General features: G+C 33.7%; 4 protein-coding genes across 5 annotated transcripts in view; 2 read left to right on the forward strand and 2 right to left on the reverse strand.

Moving 5' to 3' along the window:
• upSET (SET domain-containing protein upSET) overlaps nucleotides 1-3,661 on the reverse strand; it is a 29,456-nt gene extending 25,795 nt beyond the window's left edge. The window contains exons 1-2 of one of the 2 annotated variants that reach the window (XM_036358343.2): nucleotides 3,358-3,661; nucleotides 2,032-2,213 (exon numbers count right to left, since the gene is read on the reverse strand). The gene's annotated coding sequence lies outside the window, so the exon portion shown is untranslated. Of the gene's footprint in view, nucleotides 1-1,125; nucleotides 1,363-2,031; nucleotides 2,214-3,357 lie in introns of those variants that run through there. The other variant, XM_014232986.3, reaches the window with a different exon arrangement.
• Nucleotides 3,662-4,403: 742 nt separating this feature from the next.
• LOC138855704 (uncharacterized) lies at nucleotides 4,404-5,529 on the forward strand. The gene is made up of 2 exons (XM_070111090.1): nucleotides 4,404-4,617; nucleotides 4,687-5,529. The coding sequence occupies exons 1-2, from the start codon at nucleotides 4,582-4,584 to the stop codon at nucleotides 5,011-5,013; spliced, it is 363 nt and encodes a 120-aa protein (XP_069967191.1). The 5' UTR covers nucleotides 4,404-4,581; the 3' UTR covers nucleotides 5,014-5,529.
• Nucleotides 5,530-5,570: 41 nt separating this feature from the next.
• On the forward strand, nucleotides 5,571-8,735 carry LOC106616366 (tetratricopeptide repeat protein 27). The gene is made up of 6 exons (XM_014232987.3): nucleotides 5,571-5,837; nucleotides 5,904-6,268; nucleotides 6,338-6,596; nucleotides 6,652-6,889; nucleotides 6,952-7,792; nucleotides 8,037-8,735. Exons 1-6 carry the CDS (start codon nucleotides 5,774-5,776, stop codon nucleotides 8,646-8,648), a joined length of 2,379 nt encoding a protein of 792 aa, XP_014088462.2. The 5' UTR covers nucleotides 5,571-5,773; the 3' UTR covers nucleotides 8,649-8,735.
• Nucleotides 8,724-10,102, reverse strand: Wdr92 (WD repeat domain 92). The gene is made up of 2 exons (XM_014232988.3): nucleotides 9,668-10,102; nucleotides 8,724-9,605 (listed from the first exon to the last, which is right to left on the reverse strand). Exons 1-2 carry the CDS (start codon nucleotides 9,940-9,942, stop codon nucleotides 8,756-8,758), a joined length of 1,125 nt encoding a protein of 374 aa, XP_014088463.2. The 5' UTR covers nucleotides 9,943-10,102; the 3' UTR covers nucleotides 8,724-8,755.
• Nucleotides 10,103-17,560: the final 7,458 nt, after the last annotated feature.

A 17,560-nucleotide genomic window follows, 5' to 3' on the forward strand; every position in this document is an offset into this window, starting at 1 on the left:
TATGGCATACAGAACTCGTTTTTCAACTTTTGCTTTCGATACTCCATCAAGAACCAAGCAGAAGAAGAAAACAGCAGAAAAATAAAATATGTATAAAGGAAAATAATAAATATTAAAATGGATGACAAGGATCACTAATACACAAATTTCGCTAAAAGACGAGATAAATATAGATACGAGTTCTAAATAATAACTACAACCAACTTTAAGAGGTACACGGCCGAAAGCGAATATGGTATGCAATACAAATACGCTCAAACGACGAAGAAAAGCAAAACAAAGGCAAATTGGTCATACGAATGTGTGCAAAGCAAATATAGTCAAAACACAGCCATATTAAAAGATTTGTAGTATATTGTTTATTCGCTCATACACAAATGAGCGAACATATAGCTGTCGCAAATTTCAATATGGCGTACAATAACGAGTAAAATGAACGAACGAAACGAGCGGGTGAACTAAGAATGAAAACACTGAAATTCTACGTCGTAGGAAATAGACTTTGTCTATTTAAAAAAAAAAAAAAGACAATCTAGCTTAAAAAAATTGATGATGTAACATAATTATTAAACTAACGCATTGTTTACTAATATATTGATGATAGGTTAATAAACCAATACACAAATAATTTAAATTTATCTACACGTTCTAGAAATAACAAGATGGGACAGAAATAGTGGGAGGGTTTCGTATAGCCATATCTAATCCAAACATAGAAAATTTAATATTTTTAGCTTTCAATGCACGAAATTTGCCAGAAATTTCTTGGGATTTAGTTTTGTCTAAACTAAATAAACGTAACAATTAACTGCAAAATATTAAACGTATGTAAAATAAAATCACATCGACATTAGCTCCAATCGCTCGCACTTTATTCATATTAGCAGTGGGTCACTCGCGCAAATGTATACGCACTAACAACGTTTTCCCCAATATCAATTATCAATTTTAAAGCGCTGCCACAAATCAAATTAAATTTAGTAAACCACGAAAGTTTTATATTTTAGTATGTAACATATTAATGTGTATATACATGTGTGTACACCTATCAATCTTATTAACTGCACGGAAATAGCACATTTTTATGCAGGTAAGATTGTTATTGTTGCTGAAGAATATACTCACATTTTTTAAAATTACACGCAATGTTTACACTAACGACAAAACATCTTGCAAACTAATACTCTTTTAATTAATATTAAATCACACTTTTCCAAAAATCTTGCCTTAATATGGCAGCTTGAGCTTGCTTATTTCGTTTGCAGTGCTCTGCTGAAATTTTTCTTCATCTTTTGCTTTTGACAATTGCGTTCACAGCCAACTTAACCAGCTACAAAAGAGTATACACCGAAAACCTTAGAAGTAGATATCTAGTTGGTATTTTTACACATGTGTAATAAGAACGAAGTTATATATTTATAAAATAAATCACATCCTTCGCCATTGTTAAAACGAGATGAGTTTATTAACATAATAAAAGTAAAAGCTTTAGACAATTTGTGTGATAGAAACAAAATCCGACGCCATTTTTTTAAATCTTAACAGAGAGAGATAGCTATAAACACCTAAGAAAGATGGGAGAAACGTATAGAAACGAATACAAATTAAAAATGGCTACCCATAAAAAAAAACTACTCAAAATTTGGAACGTTTTCAGGCGAGAGCGCGCAATTTTTACAAAACAAAAATATCGATAGCTATATATGCAATAAAATTTCATTTTCAATTTAAATTGGGGAAGCAAAAAAAATCATACACAAATTGTCTCATAGATTTAGAAAATGCATTGAAGTTCAAATCGGCATCGTTATATGCCGATGGACGAATGCAGTCAGCAGAATACATAAATTTGTTTCTGTACGTATGGCAGTAAAATTGTGGTATACCATGATCTTCGAAATTGGAACAACATAATTGTAAATAATTTTTTCATAAAGAACTGTGATACTTATTAATTACAGTTAAGGAAATAAACAGCAAATAGTATGCATTTTATTTTGTACATATTACAATATTTACTAATTAACTTACCTTAATATGCATTTTCAAACTGCGTTCAAATTTCAGTTCACTTTTAAAAATATTTTCAAATAAAATCTAGTCACATTCTATGTATATGAACTTTTACATAATTCATTATTTAATTCACAATTCAGTAGTTCAGTTAATATTTTCAAATTTCCGCACACCACTTGTAAACTGACTTAAACTTCCTATTTTTATAAACAAAATTATCATTATTCAATATAAGCAAGCCATTTCTTACAAACGGATACCTATGCACGACTATTAGCATTCATATTTATAATTAAAATTAAATTAAAAACTAAAATTTAATATTCAACTTATTTCGCCAGTGCAAATATATGTAAAAGGGAGAAATTTGTAGTTGGTGCAACGTCAATACAATAGTGGCGAGGTGTTCGCAATCAATTCACGTTAATATATTGTAATGTTCACCGAATACCGAACACCACGATGGAACAAAAGCATTAACATATTTTGAGATTTTTCTCTTTCTGACGTTTGTACTTTTTTCCTTCATTATAATAGCACCCTATACTGCTACACAGAGGCAAACATGCAATTTTAAATGTTCAAAGTATTCTACGTGAGCCCTGTATATCCCTCAGTCCAAATACTATATGCGTATATACGTTTGTAAAAATGTTCATATATATAAGACATCCAGTTGTCTCGTACACTCACAGAAAAATCATATATTTGCGGATGCACACCTAAGTGTGCATGGATGTACGTACATCCGTTGCGACGTGCGCCTATACACAAATGAAAATACCAATTGGATTTCTGTTTCAAGCAAACGTTTGTAGTATGTTAGATTTCCTCGTTTTCTAATTTTGGTATTTTTATTATATATATATATATATATATCAAAATATATACCTATATGTATATATACATACAGAATATATAAAACATGTTAAAAACTATAAATTGAGTGATTTTATGATACCTCAAAAAAGTTGACGATAATTGGCATAATTTAATTTAACCATATTGAGTAAGTTTTAATTAGAAATGAAAACTAAAGTAGTTTTTAAAACGAGTACATTACAGCTCTTGATATACATATGTATTTATTTTATAGCCTGTATTTTCTCTGTCCCTAATTCTAAGTACCCCCGTTTCCGCACTCACTTCAATAAGCAAAAACACAACACAATTCACTCGTTGTGGTTCGGTTATTCGTTCAGTTTCCCTATTAGTTACTTTACTCTCTTACTTCCCTTTCTATATGCAAAGAAAACTTAAAAAAAAATTATATTTGCTTTTTTAACTTTAAAAATTTCAAACTTTTAAAAACTAGTTTGTTTAATTAGGGTTAGCACACACCGTCTCTTATTTGGATTTTAAATTTGTTTTTCACTAAATTATTTGTAATGGTGAATAAAGCGCGACTGGCTTTAATAGCGAGTTCCGCATCGAAAATTTTTTTAACCTCGAAATTACGTGTTTAAAGCACGTATTTCTACATTATTTTTGTCATTTCGTAAAGCGCGCACTTAACACTTATTTTTTTACAACTTTTTATGATATTTTTGGAAGATTTTACCACAATTTTCCCACTTGGAAAATGTGTACAAGTTTTTCAAGTCTACTCACGGCTGAACTTCACACAGAGAATTCAATAAATGGCGGCCACAGCGTTGAAACGCACCGTTCGTTGCTTCCAAATCCATACCTGATAACTACGCACTATTCGTTCACGCTATATCATTACTTGGCGTACTTTTTCGTTCACTCTTATATGCAGTGTACACGACTCGTTATAAAATATCTGAGCAGTTGTCTCCTAAATGGTATTTATTTAAAATAATGTACTTACTGCTTTCTCTTGCTCTCAGCGTTGCTCTAGGTATACATCGTAGCATATTATGCTGTTTCATATTTATGTAGTTGAAGTTGTTGCGGCTTTCGCGGTAGATAAATAGAATATACTATATATATGCTGTGTTAAAGAAAAATTTTATTATGACGCATTTTGTTATTGTACATTATTTTTTAGGCATGTAATTTTACAAATTTGTAAAAGTCGACGCAATTTTAATAAGCGGATATATAAGCATATTTCAATTCAATACATGTAAGAAAACGGTGTCATAATTTATAAGTACTGAAATTTATTGTACAATAAAATTATTGTGTCACAATAATATTGTACAATAGAAATATAGATTCATATAACGGCTTTTGGTATAGCGGCTCTAACTTGAAAATGGTATTCGGAAACGCGTGCAGTATGCTGCCATATAGTACATAAAAAATACTAAAATAGTTATATTAAAAAGAACTTTATCCTAATTAAATTATTATAATTAAAATGAAAATTGCTATTTATAAAGTAGAAGTCTTCAAAATGCATACAGTAGAAAGTCTGCTGTGCAAACTACTACTAGCTTTCTTTTACCGGCGAAGAAATAGTCAATAACTGTGGTAACCTTTATTTTTTGTTTTTGTTGTCATGTTACCTGATTTTATATACTTTAAATCCATTTAATATATCAACTTGTTCGTTAAACATTTTAAGTTCACGGCAAAGCATTACAAGTAAATACAATGGCAAACAATTCAACATTGATGAACACGTCGCAGGTGAGTGGTGCAAATAATAATAGGTGATACTTGTAAATATCACACGGATGTTTTACCTTTTTATTTCAGATTACACGTCGCGGGAGTTATCACAGTGAAGTGATACAGTTACAGCAGCCAAATGATGTGGACTTTTTAAAACATGCCTTAGGACAAATAAATCTTGATGCCTCAGAGTCTAATTTCGGCAGTAGCTTCCTAAATGAAACACTCAGTGTATGTGCCCTACTAGCAAGTGTTAATTTGGAAATGTATATGGATTTGTTTGCTGAGCATAATATTGAATTAGAACAGTTCTTGGAGTTGAAATATCTGGATTTGCAGTTATTAGGAATAGAAGATAGTAGACACCGTAATCTTATTATGGAAATAATTAGTGCATTTCGATTTGAATAGTCCGTCGTACATCAGTTGGTGTATTATAGTGAAAAAAATATTTAGGGCAATGATAAGAATTCACAAAACGTAAATTTGCACATAATACGTTTTAAATTGTTTGTCAACTATGTTAACTTTAAAAATCATTTAATTTATTTAAATTTAGCTAAATAATGGAACAAGTAGCTTCCGAGAGTAATTTAAACCGACATTGCTTTAGCAGAATATTAATAGTAAATTTTTCAAAGTAGTATATCTAGTTTGGTTTTAACATGAATAACACATAACTTTATTTAGTAATTTTTAGAAATCCGTATAGGCCAAAAAGTTAGAAATCATTATTGTTTTAGTTTTCATTAATTTATTTAAAATTTTACTGATGTCATTAGCAACGTGTTTTTAAGTAATTTTTCAAACCATCGTTATATACATAGGTACATATGTATCTATTATATAAGTAAAAGTTAACAATTATCGGCTTAAGTTTGTTAGTTTTTAAATGTTATACGAAAATAAAAGATCTCATTAATTTGGCCTTCAGTTTTTGTAAAAAAAATTAGCTTTTTAACCAATAGAAGCTATCAATTTATTTAATAAAGCTTAAAATAGACAGTTTTCGATTTCTGTTGTCATTACGTTCCCCAACTTATCAGCTGATCTGAATGCATTTGGCAGAAAAAAAAAAAACAAACGAAAACAAACGTTTAAAAACGCACGTGTGACATTCCAAGCTTTGTAATTTGCGCGTATTTAAAAACAGATAAAATTAAAATAAATAATGAGTGCCGAACCATTCAATGAGTATCATTTGTGCAATTTCAATGAAATTATTAAATTAGAAGGTAATTTTTCTCAGCAAATTGCTATACATGTAAGACACTTAATATAGCATTATTTCTTGCTAACAGATTTGCCTACAGAAGCTTTGCGTCAGCTTTGGTCTTGTAAATGGACAACGACGCGTTTACAAAGTATTTTAGATAATTGGAGGGTTAATAAAGCAAAGAAGCCAAGTTCAGAAGCAGCGAATACATTACTTAGCCAAGCCGTTGAGCTGACACTCGTGTTCGTGCAAAACAATTTTACAGGACCATTCAAACAACTGGAAGAGTTCAGTAATTTTCTACAAAAAAAGTCGTTGGAAGAGTACGATTCTTTTAAGCGGCTTATGGAAAATGGCGAAGAAATAAACCCAAATGTCAAACTGGGCGAGTTGTTAGTGTTAGCAAAAGAAATTTTAGATTTATTGCGCCAGTTTTGGCCGAATTCATTGGTAAGTAGTTATTTAATATTGTAATATTACTTAATTATAGTAAGCAAATTTTTTCGTTTACATTTTTAGTATCTGCAATGGTGGCATATGCGTTTAATTTACATACAGCAGAGTGTAATCGATGAACTCACCGGCAATTTATATGAACAGCTTAAATTAGTAGCTGAAAGTTTATTGAAAAATGTTGACAAACTGCAGGACAAGGAACTGCAAGCCTTACTTTACTTAGAGTTGGGAAATTGTTATTTACTTTTTCATCGTTCACAAAAAGCAGACGATGTGCTTGAACAGTTATGCCAACGTTTTGGTATAGTGTTAAATGTGGAAGGTATTTGCTTAGTAATATATTTTGTTACACGTAAATTTAACTGTTTTCTAAATAGGATTACTTGGTGTGCGCACGAAGTTTCAGCAGAAACCGTTGCCACAACTCTGTTTAAAAGTGCAACATACCAACAGGGATTGGCCATCGGCGGAGGCCACCCACGGCAAAACGAATATACCAAAGTTACTGCTTTTAGATGACGATACAAGGCTCGAGCGTATACGTTTTATTGAACCGAAAGATAACGAAGTCATGACACTGCCCAGCGTATTGCAGGCTTTGGTGTTAGCAAAAGTGTAAATATTACTGTTATACTTTTGTATCCATTCTGGTATTATGTCATATATATATTTTATAGTAAACAGCTCAAACGTTCGCAGCCAAAAGATCGACTTGCCGACGAAGAACTAGAGCCATATATAAAAACGCTTTTATATCAGGAACATGGACCACTCCAAGTACGCCAATCCGCCTTGCTGTTTAATTGTGTGCAAGAGTCGAACCAGCGGCGCACAGTGGAGCGTAGTTGGAAGCAGTGTGAAGGTGCCGTTAAATTACTTGACGGACCCATATTTACATTACCAGAGCGACTCTCCTACGCATTTGCTGGGTTCCTACAACCTAAATGGCAAGTACAAATGCAGCTATGCCAGTTATTGTTGTCATTGGGTATGACTAAAACGGCATTAGATATTTATCTGCAAATACAAGCATGGGCCGAAGTTATACAATGCTATACCAAGTTGGAACTGCGACATAAGGCCGCCGAAATAATAAGACAAGAGTTGGAAAAGAAACCCACTGTGTTGTTGCATTGCCTGCTCGGCGATGCCATTGATGATCACAACTGTTACGCTACAGCGTGGGAGTTCTCCAAACATACCAGCGGTAGAGCACAAGCACACTGGGGCACATATTATTTCCGTAAAGCAGAATATGCTGAGGCCATACCACATTTAGAAAAGTCCGTAGAGATAAATTCCTTACAAGAAAAAGTATGGCTGCGCTTGGGCTTCGCTGCCATACAACTGGAGCGTTGGGAGCTCGCCGTTCACGCGTATATAACATATACACATATCGAGCCATTGGGTTTTGAATCGTGGAATAACCTAGCAAAAGCGCTAGTAAAATTGGGCGAAAAAATTCGCGCACACAAAGTTTTAAGCGAATCGCTGAAATGTAACTACAACAACTGGAAGGTAATAATATTTATTTTTGTTTGCTTAATCCTTTTTACATATATCCTGAACAGGGTATAAATTTGTAACATGCAGAAGAATAAATGATTAGTTTGATGAGCTGAGTCGATTTAGCTATGTTTGCCTGTTCGTCTCGTCCGTCTGTATTTTTGAGATATCGAACTTAAATTTAGCCCACGTTCCTTTCTCCCCAAGAAGCTGCTTATTCTACTATCTATTTACTATATTAATTTTTCTTTTAAAGGTTTGGGAAAACTTTATGATTGTCTCCGTGGATACGTGTAATTTAGAAGACGCCCTGAATGCCTATAATCGTCTCAGTGAGTTGAAGGATCGCTATCTAGACTTGGAAGTGCTATGCGTTACAATCGGTGCCATTGTGGAAGGCAAACCTGACGCCAAAGGTCAAACGCAGGAGCGTTTGCGTAAGAAAGCTATCACTTTAATGGCACAACAATGCATTAAGCATGGCAACGAACCGAAAGTATGGGATTTGGCAGCACTACTTGCCCCCACATCGCTGAACAGGGCACAAAAGTTGGTTAAAGCTGTGAATGCGTACACTACCAAGGAGCTGGAGTGGGCGTCGAAGCAACCGTATGCGCTCAAAGTGATACAAGTGTGTCAGCAAGCATGCGAATTGTCATTGGAAGCAACCAAGGAGCATGCGCCAGAAGAAACTGACGTAATGATTACATCGCAACTGAATTCTGCGCGTCTTGCAGCACAGGCAGTGCTACGTGCCACGGCGAAAGTTAATGAGAAGTGGCCGGAAAATGAGGAAGCTTTAACGGTATTGAAAGCGCAACTCGAGTCGCTGACGACGACGGTTAAGGAGCGCATGAATGCAAGCTGATAATATCTTAGTTTAATCTTGTTTTTAAGTATAGCACAAACGCAAACTATTGTAATATTTTATAATAAAGAAAAATTCTATTCTAAATACCAACAGCTCATATTTATTTAAAGTAAATTTAATTTCGTGGTCACTAAAACACGCACACACTGATCGAACGAACCGCACACAGCCAAACCCAACTTGTCGGGATGCCAATCGAAGCAATGTACCGGTTGCGACGATACAGTTGAGGCATGCAACATATGCAATGTGCCAGCTACGCCAATTTCGTTTTCATCCGCATCGGTTTTGCGTCGTTTTTCTGGATACTCGTATTGCCATAAACGTACAGAGCCTGTGCCGCCGCAAGAAACAAATACATCTCGGTTTTGTGGCAAATGTCTTATAGCCCAAACCGTTGATTTCGGTCCCGTTATAACACCATTCGAACCAACACTACGTCCGGCATTTCGTTCTTCCACACAACTAAATCCTTTCGTTGGATGCTGCGTACGCATATCATATATCATCAGTCCACCTTCGAGTGTAGTGACGCCCATTTTGTTCATTGGTATATCGGCGCGATCGAACTCAATGCCACATATGCCATTTTTAAGTGTTGTTTCCCAGCGCACGGCCAGTTGACGCAAATCAAATAGCTTAAGATCGCCATTGTCGTAACCAGCGGCCACACAGCGTTCGGCATTATTGTAGCTATCGCCAAAAGCGACAGCCCAACAGTCACGTCGTTCATTGCGATTTATGCCATCGCCCTTTATTGTCTCCGGGCTAATATCGACTACCGGCGCAGAGCCTTGACGCATATCCCACACTTTGACGGCGCCATCACGACTACCCGTGACAATCTCTGGTGCACCACAATCCAACTGCTTGCCGCCAATGGCATCAATCGCATTTATAATACTCTTGTGCGCCTCGACATTGTACACCGGCAAATCTGGTCGCTCCAAATCTCTGCAAGTATAAAGCGTAATTCAGTACAATTATTGTAAATAAAAATATTTACATGGACTCACAGTACTTGCATACGTCCCTCAAAATCACCAATTGCCATATGACGATTACGCAGACTGGATGCGCCAAAAGTGCCACATTTGAAAGCCGTCTTTTTGACAACTTGCTTAATTTTCTCAGCTTTTGCTTCATTTAGCTCATATATTTGTAAAATACCATTGCTATTGGGCTTCGACCCGAGTACCACAAATTTTGCAGAGCATGGTATCCATTTCACATCGTAAATTGTATAGTCCACATTCTGATGTATGTGCTCGATCATTTGCGGTTTGTCCATTTCATTGAGTTTTCTGGTTTATGTTACGTAGTTTATATGTTTGTCTTTTAAAATTGTTTGTTCAATAAAACTACTGCATTTATTTATTTCGCCACGGTTACTATGGTGTTTTCTCCTTCTGCTTTTGAGGTTATTGTTGTCGGTTATTTTGTTTACGAAATATGATAAGAGAAGACAAACAGCTGTTTACAAAAGCAGATATGTTGGTATAAAGCTGCCTTAACCTTTATATGAACTTCCAAGATATATCTTAGAAGCAAAATTGATTGAAATTTTTAGCTCTGTTTTGTGCTTTTATTATAATTTGTGAAAAAAATTTTAAAATTTAATTATCGAGAATAAAAGTTATTGTATCATAGACCCATACATAATATGTGTATGTTTATTATATAGCAAATTTAAAACTTAAATCAGTCAATATGACGCTCTTAAGTAAATGTTTTACTCCGTTCATTCACTTATAGTTTCTACGTATATAAACTGACATATGTGTCAGCATCAGCTGATGCCTAAGCTCTTTAGAACATAAAGAGAGTCAATTGTGCATTAAAAGAGTAAACCAAATAATACGAGCAAACATTTTTAACAATTCTTTTATATAAGTACCCCCATTAATACATAAATATTGCCCAATACAAAATAAAGTTGCAAAAGTTTCCAGAGCACAAGCCAACGGCAGACCAGTCGGCGCAAAGCAAATGTTAGCGAACAAAAGTGACAACAGCAAACAATGGTTGGGTCGTCAAATGCAGCAGTCGGTCGTCTGAGTTTTTGTGAGTTGGTTGATTGGTTGATTTGTTACTAAACGCATGAGTATATATGTACATAAATATCTACATATATTTAATCGTATTTATTATGCCGTGACCAACATTTCTAACGCAATTTCCACAAAATAATAATTTGCTTTACCCAACAGCTGATTGCGTCGCGCTGTGCCAGAAAAAAATCGAAACGTTAGGTAAATATATCGACGTTACCTTCGCAGTGAAAAACTTTATTTCTTTATGACAAGATTCAACGTTTTTAAAAAAGTTATACACGTAATTATTAAATGATTGCTATGCTATATTTTCAATTGAAATTGTTGTGTTAATACATTTGTTGACCAAACAGAAAACGAAGTCCAATCTGCCATCAGTTATTTTGACATATTGGGCGTTTATTTGTATGTATGTATGTATGTATATATATACATGAACTTAAGAACATTTGCATTTAAGTGGCTAACGCTAGCTCTGGTGCCTAGTAAAGCGTTTGGCAATAAATATTCCCGCTCTATCTGCTTGCACTTATCGGCCGTCGCTACTACCTGCTGTGTTGTTGCTGTTTTGATTATTGGAGGAATATCGACGAGCGCGAAATTATGTAAAAAAGTGCAATAACACAAGCGTTGATTTGTGTGGTGTTCCCAAATATATTAATTTTGTTCAAAGAAAAATACAAATATTCATTCTAAGCTAATAAATAGTGTGGCAAAAAAGAAATTAAAAAGAAAATTTAATAAAAATTTAAAAATTAAAGAAACACAATTATAAAACGCCAGTGTTAGCGTGTGAAATAAAACTAAAATAAAACCATTCATTGTACATACCTCATGCAAATAAGAGAACTATCTTAAAGTGTTGTGTGTGCGACGGCGAAAGTGTGGAAAGTTAAAATGCATATGTATATTCATAATATTGTGATCACTAGTTTAAGCAATACCTGTGCTTGAGTCAGCATTTCACTTGTAACGTATTCTTGTGTTATTCACCTCCTAGATTCTTACGAAAGAAAGTAATTAATAGCTGACAGCTTGCCTGATAACAGCAACAACAAAAAAATTGTATTTCGAAAATACGAAATAAGTAACAGAAGAATTGATGTGATGTCATAACAACATTTAACAAAGGTATGTGTGTAAATATGTATACATATGTATGCAGATGGATATATATGTATATTTAAATACATTACATATGTATTGTATGTATGTAGTGTGTAGGCATAGTTACAGTGCCAACAAATAATACCGAAGAAATGAAATACATACATACATATACATACATATGTATCTATATATCATTAACATTTTAAATAAGTAAAATAGTGCCTAATAACGCTAAAAAATCAAAAAACAAAAAGTATTTGAAATAAAAATTTAAATCTAGGTATGTATATTGCGAATACAAAAAAAAAATTATTATGTACATTAATTTCGACGGCACCGAAGTTATAATACCCTTCACAGGTACATTTCTTATGGCATGAAATGGTATAAAAAAAATCTGTATCTTGATTTTGATTGGTCAGTTTGCATGACAACTATATGATATATTGTATAAAATTTTAGGTCGATATCTCAAAAACTAAGGAGCGAATTCTCGAGAATCTCCGCCGTTTCCTTCAAGGTGTCACAACCTCCGTGGTAAACTTAATATATCTTGTTTGCACACTTGTTTAGGGTATAAAAAATAATAAATCACGCGTGCAAAAAAAACGGGAATTCCCTAACTGACATGCACATATTTAACCAATAGATAAACTTGCTACGACTACACTCCTCATCGCACAATGCGATCAGTCGCGTGTCTTTTTGCTGGCGTATCTTTGTATATATGCATGTATATATCTATGTACAGTTTGTATGTTTGTATGTGCCTTTAAAGCTACCAGACGACTTACTGAACGTTACATACATATGCACACTGGCATACTAAAACTTTTTATCCAATGCCAGCATATTTTTTTATACTGGCGTAGCACTTTTTGCACAGGGTATATTCAGTTTTTCATCTAATAATTATATGAATTTGAACCTAGTCAGTATATATACTAGAACTCTTGGTATTCGACTAATCGACTAAACGGATTAACCGGAGAGGGCATTATTCGAATAATGATATTCGGTTTGCACCATCCGGATAGTCGTAAGTTGTCGACTATTTTTCAATTCTCATTTATTTCAACACTCGCAGCAGAGCAAGTTCAACTGCGACTAACTGAATAAGCTAAGATATTCGGTTCATTCTGAACACCTTTGCCTAGTGAATATGGGTCTAAACCAAATTTCGAGCCAGCGATTTTTAAGTCAAAGTTTATCTTTTAGGAATTTTAAAAATTTCTTCATCAGTTTTTGAGATCTCCGAATGAAATTTAATACATAGCTGCATTTTGATATTCTATTGATCATTTGTCGGAATCGCTTTTACAGTTTTTTTTTCGATATCCTGCCTTCAATTAAGCTAAGAGCTCGTAATTTTGGAGAATAGTCCTCTCATATACATATACTTAACAATGACAGGGATAATAAAGAAAATCGGACAGCTTTGTATAACATATATCTCCCATACAAAAGAGCATAAAATAAGTTTTAAGTGTATTTTCATAAACATCTTTGAAGTTGATTATCCATTCGAAAAATATTTTCCATTTTTTGAATTAAAAACTGGAAGAGACAAGAAAAAAAGATATATTCACAAAATTTTCGAAAATATGTGTCTATGGAATACCTAATAAATAGTTTGAATAAAATTTTTAATTTTTGAAAATAGGCCCTTTTTTGCTCCAGTGTGTTTTTTTTGGGTGGTTTTTGCCTTGTGTAGTGGAGCAGAATTCTGCGAGGAGATCCAATGCATTCCATCGAGAAAAGTAATTGCTTCAACACGCTTTTTAAAACATGTAGTTGGTCCGGTACACTTTTGCTCCAGATTTAATCCCTTCCTAGTAATATCAAATATATGGGTATTCGATATTCGGCTTGGGACGAATTTACCCCTTGCTTTTAAAAATTTCTCATTCTTCCTAAGTACAGTTTATTTTGTGTGATTCCGTGAAGAAGGCATTGTAGAGCTGTAAAATTAAAAACATAAATGTATATACGTGAAGTCCCTCAGCAAATTAGTTGAGACGGCTTATGCCAATTTCTGTTATGTTTTCTGGTTCGCCGAGAGTAAGATTGCCGAGATGCTTCCGGCTTTGCCTTGCAAATGCTGGACAATGGAGAAGAAAGTGCTTAGATGTTTCCACCTCGCTCTCATGCATACAACTTTGACAATTTGTTTCCATCAAGATTTTTATTGGACAGTGTCTACGGTTGAACTTTGCTAAGGGCAAGTAGTTCAAAAGGATTTTGCAGTCGTACAGGAGCGGGTCTTCGACCAGTGCTTGCTGAGGTCTAATGATCCAGTGCTAGAACGCTAGATGCCAATGGAGATTTAAATCGGTCCCATCCCAATGTGAGCGGTGCAAGGGTGTCTCCTTTGGCTAGCTCGTCGGCTTTGCAGTTGCCAGCAATTCCGCTATGACCAGGCATTCAAACAAGTCTGATGTTGAACTAGCTTGCTGTTATTTCTAGTTAAGACAGACCCTCTTCTCTAGCGACTCCTCTCCATCCACATATCCCTCGTCGGTATGTAAGCAGGGAAAAAGCCATCACGAGTAGCCTCTGCGACGTAGTGATACTTTAATTACTGTTTTCGATAATGTTATCGTAATCAAGGGCTATTAATTGATAATAATTTTCGTTTGCTGTAGCACAGTACAAAGTATTCAAGATTTTTTAAGAACTATGAATTTCCTAACCACGCGAAATATAAATGATGTAGCGAAAAAATTACAAAGAACTTAAGTTCTTAACTTAACTTAACTTAAGTCAACGCGAAACATTTTAAGATAAGAACCAAATTAAGTTTGCTCTAAAAGAAAATAAGATACCAGCTGAAAGCAATCTACATACAATAAATATCTGTATACTTATGTGACTACCTGTTGATTAAAATTCTAATATGCATGCTTAAATTAAAGCTCTATAGAATTTCTGTGATGAGTTATAACGCATGGTCAGTGTGTACATAAAAATCGAGATAATTTTGTGTGATAAAAAGGTTACAAATATTTTAAATCAGCTTTTGGGTGTTTGCCATGCGCAATTGTGTTTTTTGATGTCTGGTTAAGTTAACGTTTGCCGAAGTTAACGTTTCTCCTTCCTCTTATTTCATTCTTAATTATTTGTAATTCGCCGTTCAAAAGTGATAACTTTACTGCATAGTATAAGAGCACAGCTTTCACTATCGGCTGCATTCTGTAACATTTATTGACATTTACGTCAAGCACGTGTTTGACAAGTACACATTAATTCTCCCGTCAAGGTGCTAGACACTTGCTAATGTTGCTTAAGCCGCAGTCACTCAGCTGACCGCCGAAATACATATTATATATTGCGCATGTGACAATCGGTAAACGCCTGCTTTGATTTTCAATAACGTTTCAAGTGCGTTTTTCCCTCTTAAGTGCATAATTATTTACATATGTATATACTTTTTTTTTGAATATTCAGAGTGTGGCTTTAATTTGAGAATGCCCATATATACCATAACAGCGTGTCGGTTGACCTCGTTTCTGTTTTATGCGCTTTTTTGTCATGCTACTATCGCATGACAGCAGTAGTTGTCAAATTTAAAGATTGTATATAGATTTCGCTAGCTCTTTCTACAATTTTTTTCACTATTTAACCTACTCTTCTTTATTTATAATTATTATTTTTTCTATTTGGGTACACAGTTTTGGTTTTAATTGATAATGACATCTCAAATAGTCGACGTCATAACAGTTGCTAAGCGCAATCAATGGCCGTCATCGAATTCTATGTAGCAGCTTTATTATTTGAGAAATAAAACTGTATATTCATAAACTGACGCTATATCTTGCGCAGTCTTGCTTATACCATAGGCAGTATAAAGTGGGGTGCACATTTTGCGTCTGTATGACATTTGAAACAATGTTGTGGATAACGGTTTTATGTGGAGGTTTTTTAAAGATAGACTATCTAACATAAATATTTTTAATTGATATCAATGATATACTCAAAAATAAAATAGTTATAAAAAGGTCGATTCTTAGTGGCAACTTAACGTACCTCACCTCCTGGTTGGATGAAGGGTCAGAAATTTTATGTACGGCAAGTGAATGATGTTTTTGTAGGCAGAAATATGTGTTCAGTGTATATTACTACCTATGTATAGAGGTTATCGGTTTGAAAAATACCGATATTTGTGTTATCGATAGTTTGTAACAGTAGTAATAATTATAGTTATTTTTTTTACCAAAATACTGCATCTTGTAAAATTAAAAATAATATGTATTTTTTTACAAAGATTACTTATTTACTTCTGCAAAACTACTACCGGGAAAAATAGTGGCTAAAATAAAACGGTAATTTGGATACAAAATTTCAATAGAATACAGTAGCGAGTCAGAGTTTTGTTCAAAAATATACATATGTATATTTAATACATTTGTTCCATCTAAAGTTATCGATTACAAATATCAAACCTTTTTCGATAAATATTGATATACGGAATATTTTGTTGTATCAAACCTTTGTTACAAATTCGTTAATACAAAATTTTGAAGTCTATATGCTGTTACTAAAGTTATCAATTTAAAATATCAAGATTTTATCGATAATTGCAAATATCAGATATTTTTCGATAAATATCGATATACAAAATTAGTTATTATTTGAAATTTCTTTATATATCCAATTCGTAAACAATAAATAAAAACTTGATATGCTGTTACAAAATATATCGATTACAAATATCGAAATATTTTTTCGATAAATATCGATACACAGAAATGTTACTTCCAGCCAACATGCGCAAAATTCACAAAAATATGTGATTAGTAATCAAAAAATAATGTAGTATTCGCCAATATCATATATATATGTGATTTTTAATCGATTAGTTATTTCATGGTTTAATTTTGTGAATAAAAGGGGAAAAAATGGTTATAGAACAAATTGGATAGATTATCGTAATTAGCACTAGATTAGGTAAGCATGAGTCAGTTATAATTTTCCACTAAGCAACATTCCAGCTGTTTTGTTTTTGCAAGCGTTCACAAAAATCGTCAAGCTACAATAACTTTTGTAAATCAAATTAAGGTTAGGTGCTCATTATTATTTTTTTTTTTGTATTTATTAAAATAAAACTATTGAGATTTAAATCCATAGTAAATAAAATATTAACTTTTTGTGTATAAAAATAAATTAAATTTCTTTGGCCTCTGATTTTGAATAAAAGACTCTGCAGTTCTTTTTAATATTCTCTACTTTTTGTATGATTTCCATTTATCCGAACGTTATTCCAAGCGTGAAAAATTTTTACCCTTGTAAATGTAAAGGTATGTGTTGTCCATGTTATAACAATTACTAGTCGCACTTCAGCAAACTTTCCTCATTTACCTTTTATATATTTTGTGCTAAATTGTTCCATCACACACTTCCGTCAACTCAGTATTCACAGTTTGCCCACATCCCTACCGCGTAGGTAAACACTGCCAACATTGAGTTGAGAATTTTATTAGTATCACGTGGCCAATGCTCTCACCGCAAAAATCTACGCCCACTTCTGCCGTATTCAACTGGCTAATCAAGGTAGTTATATCCCTGGAGGGGGCCAATTGCTTGGTATAGATTGAATAGTGTTTGCTACCGCAAATGCTGCCTTCTCGCTGTTCAACTATAAATATATATGTGTGTATATACATATCCAATGGACACCACGGACTTTTCATTTACTCTGCGACTTCAAACCTAAAATCTTAGCGAGTTCAATCAATCATGAGGTCG

The sequence above is a fragment of the Bactrocera oleae genome, chromosome 6, assembly GCF_042242935.1.
Source record: "Bactrocera oleae isolate idBacOlea1 chromosome 6, idBacOlea1, whole genome shotgun sequence".
Taxonomy (NCBI): domain Eukaryota; kingdom Metazoa; phylum Arthropoda; class Insecta; order Diptera; family Tephritidae; genus Bactrocera; species Bactrocera oleae.

Coding starts and splice junctions, on each gene's coding strand:
- Wdr92 (XM_014232988.3), bottom strand. CDS start 9,942: ATGGACAAACCGCAAATGATCGAGCACATACATCAGAATGTGGACTAT. Junction 9,606..9,667: donor GAGGGACGTATGCAAGTACT/GTGAGTCCATGT, acceptor TTATACTTGCAG/AGATTTGGAGCGACCAGATT.
- LOC106616366 (XM_014232987.3), top strand. CDS start 5,774: ATGAGTGCCGAACCATTCAATGAGTATCATTTGTGCAATTTCAATGAA. Junction 6,269..6,337: donor AGTTTTGGCCGAATTCATTG/GTAAGTAGTTAT, acceptor TTACATTTTTAG/TATCTGCAATGGTGGCATAT. Junction 6,890..6,951: donor GCTTTGGTGTTAGCAAAAGT/GTAAATATTACT, acceptor TATATTTTATAG/TAAACAGCTCAAACGTTCGC.
- LOC138855704 (XM_070111090.1), top strand. CDS start 4,582: ATGGCAAACAATTCAACATTGATGAACACGTCGCAG. Junction 4,618..4,686: donor CATTGATGAACACGTCGCAG/GTGAGTGGTGCA, acceptor TTTTTATTTCAG/ATTACACGTCGCGGGAGTTA.